The sequence below is a fragment of the Loxodonta africana genome, chromosome 14 (assembly GCF_030014295.1).
Source record: "Loxodonta africana isolate mLoxAfr1 chromosome 14, mLoxAfr1.hap2, whole genome shotgun sequence".
NCBI classification, from domain to species: Eukaryota; Metazoa; Chordata; class Mammalia; order Proboscidea; family Elephantidae; genus Loxodonta; species Loxodonta africana.
This window is the reverse complement of record NC_087355.1, coordinates 50337642-50352056: the sequence shown is the minus strand read 5'-3', so window position 1 is coordinate 50352056 and position 14415 is coordinate 50337642. Positions and strand designations below refer to the sequence as shown.

The window sequence follows — 14415 nt, the reverse complement described above, 5'->3', positions numbered from 1 at the left end:
TTTTAAGTAGAAATTAAAATCATTGCAACCTATAAAACAGTAAGCTAATCCATAAAGCATAATAGAAGCAGAGAACAGTATTCAAAATAGAATTATAACCAATTAGAAGTCAAATAAATTTTTAGACCAAAAATCAAATTAAGCCAGAGATGAAATAAGTCTAAAGCCAGAATGAAATCACAAAAGCTGAAAAGTGCATAAACTAATAAACAGGCTAAAAAGGGAGAGACTAAAGAAGTGATTTTACTAAGAGAAAAAGACATCAGCAGCTAGATGTTTCAACATAGACACCATATACACGAAACTAAATGAAAAAATGTGAAACTACATTCATAATTTTGTGTTTGATATAACCAAACCAAAAGCCAAACCCATTGCTGTCGAGTTGATTTTGACTCATAGCAACCCTACAGGGCAGAGCAGAATTGCCCCATAGGATTTCCAAGGAGTGGCTGGTAGATTCAAACTGCTGATCTTTTAGTTAACAGCCAAAAGCTTAACTGCTGCACCACCAGGGCTATGTAACTTAAATTCTATGATGAGTCCGGCATGCTGATAATTCACTTATAATAAAACATAAATGACTTGGGAATGTCCATCCAGTTTGGCACATTTTTTTCTTTGTCATCATTTAAATGTCATTTCATGGCTAGCAATAGTGGTTCAAAAAATTGTCTGCAAAAGAACTATGAAAAAACTACCAGGGAGCTCAAATGTTTTTGCAAATGATCCTGAGTTAATTAGAAAAATCTGCACTCTTACCAGGTCTTCTTCTCAAGTGTCAGCTCTCATTAAGTTAAAAAAATTTTTTTTTCTCATTTCAAAGGTAAGAAATCCTCTGGTTAAGAAAACTTTTAAACTGGGATCAAGTGGGCACATTCCTATGTTTCTCTATGATATCATACCAAACAGCTCACAGCTGAATGTGAATTTGCAAAAAGTATGAATGATTTTTCAATATAAGAAATATCTAATCTAAAGCTAGTTCTCTATCAGCTAACTGAGCTGGGAACAGGTGGCCCTGCTTTCAATTATGGAGGGCTAGCATGCCAGTGTGAGGCCTGGATTAGTTCACCTTCTCACAGGGAATTTTCCTCGGTTGGGAATGGATTTATTATGGCTTCACACATGGAACGGAGCTCATGTCAGCTGAGGGCAGTGACACATCATACGATTCAAATTAACCTGCTGTGGACTGTTCCGCAGGGCTTAGATTGTGTATTAAAATGACGACATTTTAAAAACAGCTTGAAAGAAACCAGGATTGCTCAACTGCAATGGTTCCAATTTGTTCCCACTAATCTATCACCTGCTGGAGGTATTATTCTCGTGGGTTTCTGGTAGCTGCTGTTCTCCAGGTTTCTCCAAGCCACTGACCTTGCTAATGGGTACAACTGTTGTCTCTGAAGGAAAAAATTTGGGGCGGGGGGGAGCTTTGAAGAAGTTTTTTTGATGTAGAAGTTGGGACCTGCCATTTGCTGTAAAGTACTATTAAGTGAACAGAGGAAATAAGGGAATACTCATGAACCTTGAATTGTTCTTCTAAAAACAAATGCTAAAAAGCAGCATTTGTATCATTTGTTTATATTAAATAACCCCTGAAAAATAAATAATCCCTCAAAAATAAACTCAAAAGGCTGAATCTGAAAGCTGTTAAATTCACACCTTTTTGAAGAACATTTAAGGTTAGGTAGTTATAATCAGCACTTCTTCCACCTTTTAGGGTCCTAAGTCTTAATAGTACTGTAATCTTTATTCAAAACAAGGAAAGATAAATGGAAATATAATACATTAGAGATTTAGCATATTACATTCTTTGAGAACAAACTTAGATAGATGTGCATATAGACTAAAAAACTAATGGCAGCCAAAGGATTTTTAAGGTTTATACTGCATAAAAATTAAAGCTTTAATTGTAATACTAAAAAAAAAAAAAATGCCTTTTATTTTTCAAGGGGAGAGAATGATATTGAGGAATATTATAAAGCTGAAGCTTGTTTCCCTAGTCTCAGCATAAATGATACTACCCTTAGTATCCTATTACCTAAAATCTGGAAAAAATATAATTTTCTTGAGTTTTCCAAATCTATGAAATAATACATTCGTATGGCAAGAAATGGTTTAACATGTCCTACTCCCATTTAATTGGTAGTCTCGCTACTTGCTATAGCTTTTTGATGTCTAAGTTAATACAGAGTGACAATCTGGCTTGCTGTGTGGTAAAAGAATTACAAAATAACATCTAGTTATCCAACTTACAATTAGAAATTATATTTTGTCACAAACAGCCATTGTTGTTAGTTGCCATAGAGCTGATGCCAACTATGGTGACCCCACATGAGCAGAGTAGAACGGCTCCATAGGGTTTTCAAGGTGATGACCTTTCAGAAGCAGATCACCAGGCTTGTCTTCCAAGGTGCCTTTGGGTGGGTTCAAACCACTACCAACCTTTTTATTAGTAGTCAAGTGCTCAACCATTTGTGCCACCCAAGGTCTCCCACCTATCTACTTAAAATGACAAATTATTTACAGTAAGAAAATTTTTGTCTAAGGTAGTAAATGCTGGAGCATTTCAAAACTGTTAGGTTAGTGTTTCAGTGGGAATTCCACAAAGTTGATGTATCATTCAAACAAATTGCTATGGATTGAATTGTGTCACCAAAAAAAATGTGTCAGCTTGGCTAGGCCATGATTCCCAGGACTGTGTGGCTGTCCTCCATTCTGTAATCTGATGTAATTTCCCTCTATGATGTTAATGAGGCAGGATTAGAGGCAGTTACGCTAATGAAGCAGAACACAATCTACAGGATCAGGTTGTATCTTGAGTCAATCTCTTTTGAAATATGAAAGAGAGAAGTGAGCAGAGAGGAGAGGGAATTCATTGCCACTAAGCAAGAAGAGCCAGGAGAGGAGTATGTCCTTTGGACCTGGGGTTGCTGCTCTGAGAATCTCCTGGGCCAGGGGAAGAATAATGACAAGGACCTTTCCTCAGGGTGGACAGAGAGAGAAAGCTTTCCCCTGGAGCTGGCACCCTGAATTTAAACTTCTAGCCTCCCAGACTGTGAGAGAATAAATTTCTCTTTGTTAAAGACATCCACTTATGGTATTTCTGTTATAGCAGCACTAGATAACTAAGACACAAATCTTCCCTCAAATAATTTATGAAACAGAAGTACTCTTGGCCAAAATGTTTAAAGAACTTTAACTATTCACTGGACATTATTTTTGATTTTTCATAATAAAACCATTTTAAAAACTACTGTATTTTATGCAAAGAAGAAGCCTTGTATGTCTATTTACCAATAGTGCCCTCCCTTGATGAGGTATTTCTTTGTATCATTCCCCTCTCCCATGCCCAAAAAGTATCTGCAGTTTGTTCTGTAACTGATGGTCTTAAAAAAAAAATCATATGTTTTATACATATAGTTATATAAAACCTTGCTCAAAAAGTATAGTTCCCATACCGACAGCATCTACTTTGCCATTTTCATTTTAACAAGTTCTCCAGATGTGCCTGAAACACAGACTCAGTTTTGAGAGGTACTGCTGTAAAGCAACTGTTTTAATTCATTTACTTAAAAGTTTGTCTCTAAATAGATTATCATTATTATTGAACGCACACAAAACTAGTAATGGCAACTATTTAAACTATATAAACAACTATTTTTTAAAAATCACATTTCTACTACAGGGGTGCTTTAAATGTTATAATTATAAATGCACAATTTTTCATTGATTCATGAGCATTTCCCCTAAAATTCAATCTATTTGCTTGCCTTTGAAACATGGTACACAATTTACTATTGACTTGCACATCCAAATCTTTTTACAAACATATTCAATTCATCCAAATATAAACTATGACAGAATTTTTTAGCCAAAGTGAATGAAAGGCTGTGCCTAACAACAAAAGGAATCTGAAACTAAAGAGGAGAAACTAAGAGGTAAACCCAAGTCCCTCTATTACTCTTCTGTGAACTATGTGTTCTCACCCTAATCTGTTCTAACCTGCCCATTTATCCACATGTGAACAACCCTGAAATCAGGACACATCCCACTCTAGATATAATAGGAAAGCACTGCATCATAGTTTCAATGAAGATTTTTTCTTAGTGATACATAAAACAATGTTTTTTTCCCCCCTACAATTTATGGTAGCTTGGATTCAATGAAATATGGTACTTCACACTCACTAACTGAGCACCAGGACTCGCATTCCTCTCAATCCATCCATTACCTCATCCCTTCTCTCCAACTTCAATGATTTCCTTATCCTTCACCATCAGCTTCTTGCTTTCCTTTGAGTCTTTAAAACTATGTCTAGAGATTTATCATGATTAGAAATAGTTCTTCATAATTCTATCATGGCCATTGAGAAACATGCTTCAAGAAGAATTGGGCTTGAGTGGAAGGACCAGTGTAGGTGGTTTAAGGCTCTGTTTATACCAGACACCATGACTGGCCTTCGTCATCTATAGTCGTAGATAAAAAATGACTCGGTATGCCATGGCACATATACTCAACATGTGGAGTATGTGTATCTTTCCATGCTCCATATGCATGTGGATATTTGTCATTCAACAAAATTCGTGCCTTGCAGAATATTGCTAGAGATCTTAGGATAGTGTCATATCATTGTTTCACATTCTTAATGAAGAAACTAACATTTCTTTGATGACTAATGTGTTATGAAGCACTTTAAGTATAAAATAACAAAAGGAAAACTGAAATGTAGTAAAAAAAAAAAAAAATGAGTTTCTGTTAAATAGGTAAGACCTCACTGGGATGAGAGGGGAAACACTGGTGGCAGAGTGGTTAAGTGCTACAGCTGCTAACCAAAGTGTTGGCAGTTCAAATCCGCCAGGTGCTTCTTGGAAACTTGATGGGGCAGTTCTACTCTGTCCTATAGGGTCACTATGAGTTGGAATCGATTCAATGGCACTGGGTTTGGGATGAGAGGAAAATAATAGAAAAAGAGAAGAGGAGGAGGAACATGAGAAGGAAGAAGAAGAAAAAGAGCAGGAAAAAAGAGGAGGAGGCGGAGGAACAGGAGAGGAAAGGAAAAATCTTTAGTTATGATAAAATTATTTAGTGCAGAAGTTAAGATTTAGGTCATTGGAGTCATAAAGAATGGCCCCACTACAATTATGACATTTGGCAAGTTATTTCACCTTTCTAAATCTTAGTGTCCATATTATAAAAAAAGGGATAATTATAGTGCCTACCCCTTGGGTATACATGTGTGTACAGCACTTAGTGCCCGTGACATAATAATCACACAATTTATCTTGGTATCTCTACCTTCTGTTGTACACAGGGTCGCCATGAGTTGGAACTGACTCGACAGAACCTAACAGCAGGTATATACTGCTTTTTTTTTTTCAGTTTTATATGTGTGAATGCAGCATCAGGATTACAGGAAGACTCATTAACAACCTGAGATATGCAGATGACACAACCTTGCTTGTAGAATGTGAAGAGGACGTGAAGCACTTACTGATGAAGATTAAAGACTACCGCCTTCAGTACAGATTACACCTCAACATAAAGAAAACTAAAAATCCTCACAACTGGACCAATAAACGACATCATGATAAAAACACAAATACTAAAGCTGTCAAGGATTTCATTTTACTCGGATCCACAATCAACGCCCGTGGAAGCAGCAGTCAAGAAATAAAATGACGTATTACATTGGGCAGATCTGCTGCAAGAGACATCTTTAAAGTGTTGAAAAGCAAAGATATCACCTTGAAGACTAAGGTGTACCTGACCCAAAACCAAAAAACCAAACCCAGTGCTGTCAAGTCGATTCTGACTCATAGTGACCCTATAGGACAGAGTAGAACTGCCCCATAGAGTTTCCAAGGAGCGCCTGGTGGATTAGAACTGCCGACCCTTTGGTTAGCAGCCATAGCACTTACCCACTACGCCACCAGGGTTTCCACCTGACCCAAGCCATGGTATTTTCAATAGCATCATATGCATGTGAAAGCTGGACAATGAATAAGGAAGACCGAAGAAGAATTGACGCCTTTGAATTGTGGTGGTGGCGAAGCACATTAAATACGCCCTGGACTGCCAAAAGTATGAACAAATCTGTCTTGGAAGAAGTACAACCAGAATGCTCCTTAGAAGCAAGGATGGTGAGACTGAGTCTCACACACTTTCGACATGTAGTCAGGAGGGATCAGTCCCTGGAAAAGGACATCATGCATGGTAGAGTACGGAGTCAGCCGAAAGGAGGAAGACCCTCAACGACATGCATCGACACAGTGGCTGCAACAATGGGCTCAAGCATAACAACGACTGTAAGGATGGCTCAGGACTGGGAAGTGTTTCATTCTGTGGTACATAGGGTCACTATGAGTTGGAACTGACTTGATGGCAGCTAACACCACCACCATCAGAAGAATGACGAAATCTATTTTGGAAGATGTACAGTACTGCCAGAATGCTCCTTAGAAGCCAGGATGGCGAGACTTCATCTCACATACTTTCAACATGTTATCAGGAGGGACCAGTCACTGGAGAAGGACATCATGCTTGGTAAAATGGAGAGCCAGAGAGAAAGAGGAAGATCCTCAACAAGATGGACTGACAATGGCTGCAACAATGGTCTCAAACATGGCAACTACTGTGAGGATGGTGCAGGTCCGGGCAGTGTTTCTTTTTGTTGTACATAGGGTTACTATAAGCTGGAACCGACTCGATGGCATCTAACAATAACATGTCTCAAGCACTTTGCTAAGCATTTTAAATAAGCATATTTATCTATCTATTTTTAACCTATGTATACACTCTCATGTATGTATATCAAATATCTTACCCACCTAGTCATCCATCCATTTCATTTTCTTCATTGTATAGATGAGAAAACTGAGGCACAGGAGATTAGACAAACTGCCTAGGATCACAAAGTTAATTAATAGAAAAGACTGAAATAGTGTTGGGTCTTTGGTTTCTCATCAACTATTCTTTAATTGATAATTAACTTTTGTAAGACTAAAGGTAATTTTTAATGCATATTTATATTTGTCTTCGATCTCTAGAATGGACAGTCTGAAAACAGGCTAGAAAAAAACCCATTTCTGGCAAAAAAAATCAAGATTACTGTTTAATATACTCACATAAAATATGTATACACTTGGATTATGACTTGCTTACCTGGTCCATTAAGAAAGTCTTTAATTTGCAGCATTACAAGGGAGGGTGGGATGCCACTTTTGCTGTCTATTTCTCCAGGCACTGTCTGCAGCCAAACAGTGCAGTAGTCAAGGGCATCTGGCAGAGTCTTCCCAGGATCTGAAGTGACAACAATTAAATGGAAAATAATTAAATCACAGATATCTCATTTTGCTGTATAAGTTCAAACTAATAAATGAGAAAAAAGTGGTTAAATAATAGCATGCAATCCTCATTGATTCATTTGTTTGTACACATATAGTACACAGGGACTTCCATCCTGAAAGATAAGCTATCTCTGTGTAAGGTGGGATGAAGAAATCATTTTTCAGAAAACTGTCAAAGAGGAAAAGATATTTTGAATCTTAACTCATATAGTCTTTGAGTGAAGGTAAAGTTTCTGTATCCTGTGAGGTGCTAACAGCTGAACAGTTGTATTTAAAAAAAAATTTTTTTTAATGTGGTATTGCAAAAACAAAACAGGGCAACCTTTTCAGTTTTTTTTTTTTTTTTTTAAGGCATATACAAGCTGAAAGATGCAGTGCATTAATACTACAGTACTTAGTTATTTGATCTGTTTTAGAGTTTGACTGACGTTACAATCACTTTTTACTGCTAGGCTTTTGAAGCTAACTTCAGTAACTTTCTCCATGAAAAAAAAACAAAACAAAAACTAAAGCCATTGCTGTCGAGTCTGTTCTGAATCATAGTGACCCTATAGGATCCACAGGGTTCCCAAGGAGCAGCTGGTGGATTTGAACTGCTGATCTTTTGGCCAGCAGCTAGCTTTTAACCACTGTGACACAGGGTTCCAGCTTTTCTCATAGCCTTCTTTAACGATAAAAATTGGTCAATTTTTTAAGAGTCACAATTATAAAAGTTGACTTTTTTTCTGTTGTGACTTTCTGTTTTTAATACTGTACAACTGTTTACATTTTCCTACTTAATATTGTGTATTTAAAAATATATATCTTGGCTATTGGTGATGGTAAACTGAAGTAGCTTTTTAAAGCTTGGCAATTCAGGGTTTTTACTGAAATAGTTCTTTAAATAAAAACGACTGCTGTATCTTGCCATACAATAGGGTAGGCTCTTCAAAACTTCTAAATATTCACTTCTTCTTTAGTTTCAAGATTGTTTTTCTCTATTTTTTAATGGCCTCTGAATGTCCATTTTGTAGGAATGTTCTTGGCATAGTTGCCATCTATTCCATTTTCAGTTGATTTGAAGTGTGTTATTAAAGTGTTACTTATTTTAGATTTTATTGATTGGATTGCTTTCAAGAATAGCATTTACATACAGTGTATTATATTCAAACATATGGTTATATAGTATTACTGTCATATGTGAACCGGGCATATAAATTCTGCCTTGGAATTTGTATTTCTTGACCTTATCATATGATCCTTATGAAATTTGGCACATTTGAACCTTTATGTGATTTCAAAGAAAATACTGAAAGCAATTGATCGTGACGTTAAATCTATGTGGTAAAGATCAAACACTAAGCTGCATTCTTCTCTTTTTACATGATCAGTCAATTTAAAGCAGTGAGAATACATGCACTGTAGATCCATTTCATATTAACAAAATACTACTCTCTCCTTTAAATATAATGGTCAAGTCTAGGGAAAGGATGACAAAATCTGTTGCTGGAAGATCTATAATCAGTTTGTAGGAGCTATGTATCAGGACCTGAAAGCATCCATTTCTAGGGTCTCATCTATGTAGACATCATCAAGCAGCAGCTATTGAGTAAGTAGTACTACGCCACACCTGTATGAAGAGGCATAATTCTTCATCTTAAAGAGAATACAATCTAGAGAGAGAACAACGATCTAACAGAGAAAGCGCAGATTAAGTAATACAAGTAACTAAACAAATAATGAACAGAGATGAATTAAATTGATGTAGAAATATTAATATGATTTATAAAAAAACTGGCAAGTAAAACAAAGGATGATAAAAAAACAAGTTATAGAATTGCATATTCAAACTTGTATGGGGTTGGAAGAACTATTTTCATTGTGGCATTGTAAAAAATACAATTCATTTTTTTATACTTTTCTGGGAGCTAAGAATAATATTCTTAGTAGCAGGGTAATGTATGCTGAGGAAATGTAAGTACATTAACCATTATACTATATATTAGTACATGAACAAAAATATAAAATGCCTAAACTAGAAAACATAAAAGCCTGACATATATGACCATATAAAACATATTTGTCAAAGGGAACGATGAGTAGAGTTAAAAGTCAAATAATAAAAAGAAAAAAAAAACTGCAACATACACAACAGTGACAGGAAGGGGATATTATTAACTAAGACTTCATTCAATCAATACAGATAGCAATAGAAAAATTGGTAAACGATATGAACCATTAATAAATGTAAAACAAATGGCATACAAACATTAAAGAATAATAAATCTTAGCAAAGATCGAAGAAACACATCTTTTAAAATAAGGCAGAATTTTTCACTTATTAGATCAGCTAAGACTAAAAAAACAGATAATGCCTGTGTTGATGGTTTGTGAGGAAGATCCACTTTCAGCCAAAACTGGGTGTCCTTTCTGGAGGGTAATTCGGTAACACACAACAGATTTTAAGTGTATATACCATTTGACCCAGTAAATAAACTTCTAGTAATTTATCCCAAAGAAAAAGTCAGATAAGGGTGTAAAGAAACACTCACACATACAATTCTTTCACTGCAGAATTGCTTATCATAGGAAGCAAAAACAAAAACAGAATTTCTACAGATTAATGTTTAAATTGATTCTTTTAAACAATGGTAAGCCATACAAATGTTTAAAGGAATCAAGAAGATCTATATGTATTGACATAGTAAGACAGCCATTTTACATTGTTAATAGTAAAAAAAAAAAAAAAAAAGAAAAGGTATGTTAAATATCTTTTCATTTATTGGCCATTTAGGTTTCGTCTTCCATAAAGTATTTTTTATTTGCTCATTTTTCTACTGGGCTCCTTTTCTTACTGATTTGTAGGAACTCTTTATATACCCCAGGTAATTAATGTTTTACATGTCATAGGTAGCAAATGTTTCCTCTCAGTGTATTAGTTGCCTTTTAACTATAGTATGATGTTTTCTGCATATATATATATTACTTTATATATGTGGTGAAAATCTATTAACTTTTATTTTATGGATTCATCCCTAGACAATTATGTATTGTTCTATGGTTTCATTTTTTACCTTTAGCTGTTAAATCTTTCTGGAGATTGCTGCTTTATGAAAAATAGGGATAATCTGTTCAGCCTCACTATTAACCAGGGAAATAAACATTGAAACAAGAAAACAATTTTAAATTCACTGAATTAGCATAAATAAAAAAGGGAGGAGAAACGGATCCTCCCATTCATTGTGAAGAAGAGTATAAATACAGCATTTTTGTCTGGGGTTGGCAAATGAGTATCTATCAAAATTATAAATAAATAGCCATTCTCCTGCAATCAGAAGGGTCATCTGTAGGACTCTATCTTAAAGAGATACTTAAACAAGAATACAAAGATAAAATGTCCAAAGAAGTTGGCCGTGGCATTATTAAAATAATTAAAATAATAAAATATGGAAAAATAAAACTAAATATCCATCTATACAGAAATGACAAACAATTATAACTATACTATGAATACTGTATGGAATACAATGCTGCTGCTGAAAAGAATGGAATGAATCGAATATTGATATAGAAAAGCTTCAAAATTTATTGTTACAGGAATAAAACAAAGAAATAGGGACATTAGGTTTAGTAAATTCAATTTATGTAAAAAACCTATCCATATACATACATACACAAACACATACATGCAAACACTTTTTTTTTTTTTTTTAAGAAGTACTGGAGTGATACATATCAAACTGCTAGCGGTTAGGAGCAGAGTAGTAGCCTTAGTTGGAGGGAGATTCGTTTTCCTCAATATACTTTGATGATACTTGATGTTTTCACTAAGGAGCATGTAATTACATATTATTTTTGTAATCTCTAAAGAAGAAAAAAATTAGGTGATGAAAGAAAATTATTCTATATTTATAAGAAAAACACAAATATTTAGATAGTGTATAACTACAGAATACTATCAAATTTATTCCATAATAAAGAACACTGCATTTGGAATTATGAGTTTCTTTAAAGGACAAATTATGACATCCTTTCACTGAATACGAGAGAGAGCATCAGTCTTGTAAAGATTTTGAAAATGTTAAGCTCTTTTAATAATGCTTTCTAAAGACTGTCTTAACTTCTGGAATGAATTATTAGAGAGGAGATATCTTTATGATGATCCTAGGCATATTCTGATACATGGTCCTAGAAGTTTTTCAGAGCTGAAAACAAAATAGCACTGTTTACCACGCATTTACAAATATTAAAACAAAGGGAAAAGGAAACAGCACGTTAAAGGCTATGTGATGTCATGTTCTCATCAAGTTATAAACCGGAGAAACAGCAAATTCTGATAATGTGAACGCAAGTTTTCCAGGTAGGTGAGATGGGTTTTGTGCAGGTTCTCTCTCTTGGTGAGAGGGCCAGGCCATTGGGTACTCAGCCTAGGAGTCTGGCCTGGGGCAATTACATAGGGAGATGACTTAACAGGAGCTAAAACAAACTGGCAATGATAGGAAGCAGAAAAGGGATCAGGAATTCAGGAAATTGTAAAAGACAAGGAAACCTATCCAAGGAAGCCAAACTCTCAGTAACTATTTCTGAATGAAATATTAGGACACGTGGTTTAAAAAGTACAGCTGTATTTATAGGGCTGAGAGAGCATAATTACTGAGTTTAGGAACATCCAGGAAAACACAGGTTGCACGGTTGATGAATATTGACTGCTATGACAGAGCTGTGACTCCCCTCCCATTTGCGGCTAAAAGCTCTACTGTGCACATGCCTGCAGTCACTGTGATTAGATGAAGCAGCAGAACTGCAGAAAGGTGTATCAGAATTGCAGAGAAATAGCTCAAGTTCACAAGTCACCATTTAGTCACTTCTGCTCTAAAGGCTTGATGAGGGACATGACTTCTAGACTTCCTTTCTTCAACTGAACTTTTCCTTAATTCCACCATCAGGTCTAGAAAATGGGATTCATATTACACATTGCTCAGGGTCATTATACCTGGAAAAGCACCAGATAAACAAGGATTAAAGGAGCCTATGGATATATCATCAATGGATTGACAAATAGGGATGACTGCTTCATATTGGAAGCTCCTTCAGACTTTGTTAATTTTCTTCTCCGTACATAATGAACTCATATTTCTTTGAGTAGAGGAAGCTCTCAAAAAGAATAAGCTCCTGATGAGATTGAACAGAGTTATACTGTTGTCCCTAAGCGAGGGATATCATAGGATGGGAAAGGAATCAGAATTAATGTCAAAGTGTTCATAGTGATAAATCTTGCTCAAAGTGAGGCAGAACTCATTTCTAAGGCATTCGTGCTGACAAAGTTATAATATTTGTTCTTCTTCTGGGCTGACTTGCCTCTAAAAGAAAATATTTCATCATGTCATTTCACAAGGAACACACAAAGTGAAGATTCAGAAAGCCGAAACACAGTTCCCAAACATATCAAGGACATGGCTTTCATAAAGCTTGATCAAGACTGTATTCTTGTTTGTGCTTGTATATTACTTTGCTCTTCTTCTTCAAAAAATCTTAACTGCTTAGGAGGGCTTCCACTGGATCTTATAAAAGTCTTTTGTAGTGCTGCCTACTATTTTTTTTTAACCCTTAGTAAACATTCATAGAGTTCAGTATATTTTTTCCTTACCCGTTGAATTAAATAAAATATAACATTATCCAGTGCAGCCAACTCAAAATGAAATTTTGAACTGCAATTCAATTACTTTCTTTGCAATCTTCTACTTATCAAAAATTCTGTTTTCCAAGCTCACACAGAACAGTGGACTGCTATAGATTTTCTAAGCTTCGTTATTCTCTGCTTTGTTCCACTGCGTGGCATGGTATTTCTTTTTCACAACTGAGTTTTTACTAAGGTCCTAAAGAGAACATATTTTTCCACACATTTCAGTGATGGTAATGTCCTCATTTTCAGAATGACTTAGCACTGAATATCTAATGGAATCTATTTATTACTTTTATGGGGGCATTGGTGGTTCAACAGTAGAATTTTCACCTTGCATGCAGGCGACCCTGGTTTGATTCCTGACCAATGCACCTCATGTATAGCCACCACCCATCTGTCAGTGGAGGTCTGTGTGTTCCTGTGATTCAGAATAGGTTTCAGCAAAGCTTCTAGACTAAGAGGGACTAAGGAGAAAAGACTGGTGATCTACTTCTGAAAAATCAGCCAATGAAAACCCTATGGATCACAACAGTTTGAACTGCAACTGATCATGTGGATGGTGCAGGATTGGGTAGCATTTCCTTATGTTGTATGTGGGTCACCATGACTTGGGGACCAACCTGACAGCAGCTAACAGCAACAACAACAACAATTATTTTATACTGGGTATTTCTAAGTGCTATCAATCACAGAACAAAAAGTTTTTTTTGGGGGGGGGGTGTCTTTCTTTCATTTATTATTTTTTAATTTATTTATTGTGCTTTAGGTGAAAGTTTACAAATCAAGTCAGTCTCTCATAGAAAAAGTTATACACACCTTGCTGTTCTCTTAATGAGACAGCACATTCCTTCTCTCCACCCTGTATTCCCATGTCCATTCAACCAGCTCTTTTCCCCCTCTTCCTTCTCATCTCACCACCAGACAGGAGTTGCTTACATAATCTGAAGTGTTTACTTAAGCCAAGAAGCTCACTCCTCACTAGTATCGTTGATTATCTTATAGTCAGGTCAATCCCTGTCTGTAGAGTTGACTTCAGGAATGGTTTCAATCTTAGGCTATCAAAAGGTCCAGGGACCGTGACTGTCAGGGTGCCTCCTGTCTCAGTCAGACCATTAAGCCTGGTCTTTTTCTGAGATTTCTTATGGGATGCCTGCATCCCACTGTTTCTCCTGCTCCATCAGGGATTCTCTGTTGTGTTTCCTGTCAGGGCAGTGATTGGTGGTAGCTGGGTACCATCTAGTTCTTCCGGTCTCAGGCTGGTGGAGTCTTTGGTTTATGTGGCCTTTTCTGTCTCTTAGAACCAAAAGTTTCTGCTATATTTTACAATATGAATAAAGAACTCTGAATTTAAAATGCCTAATGCCCTAAGATGATTTCTTGGGTAGTGCAAATAGTTAAGTG

The 14415-nt window shown here is 35.9% G+C and overlaps 1 protein-coding gene across 13 annotated transcripts in view; it reads right to left on the bottom strand.

Moving 5' to 3' along the window:
- Positions 1-14415, bottom strand: part of VPS13B (vacuolar protein sorting 13 homolog B) — a 916907-nt gene that overhangs the window by 212054 nt on the left and 690438 nt on the right. For all 13 annotated transcript variants that reach the window (XM_064267936.1, XM_064267938.1, XM_064267934.1 and 10 more), the window contains one exon: positions 7168-7305. In XM_064267936.1, the coding sequence (XP_064124006.1) occupies positions 7168-7305 (138 nt within the window). The remainder of the gene's footprint in view (positions 1-7167; positions 7306-14415) is intronic.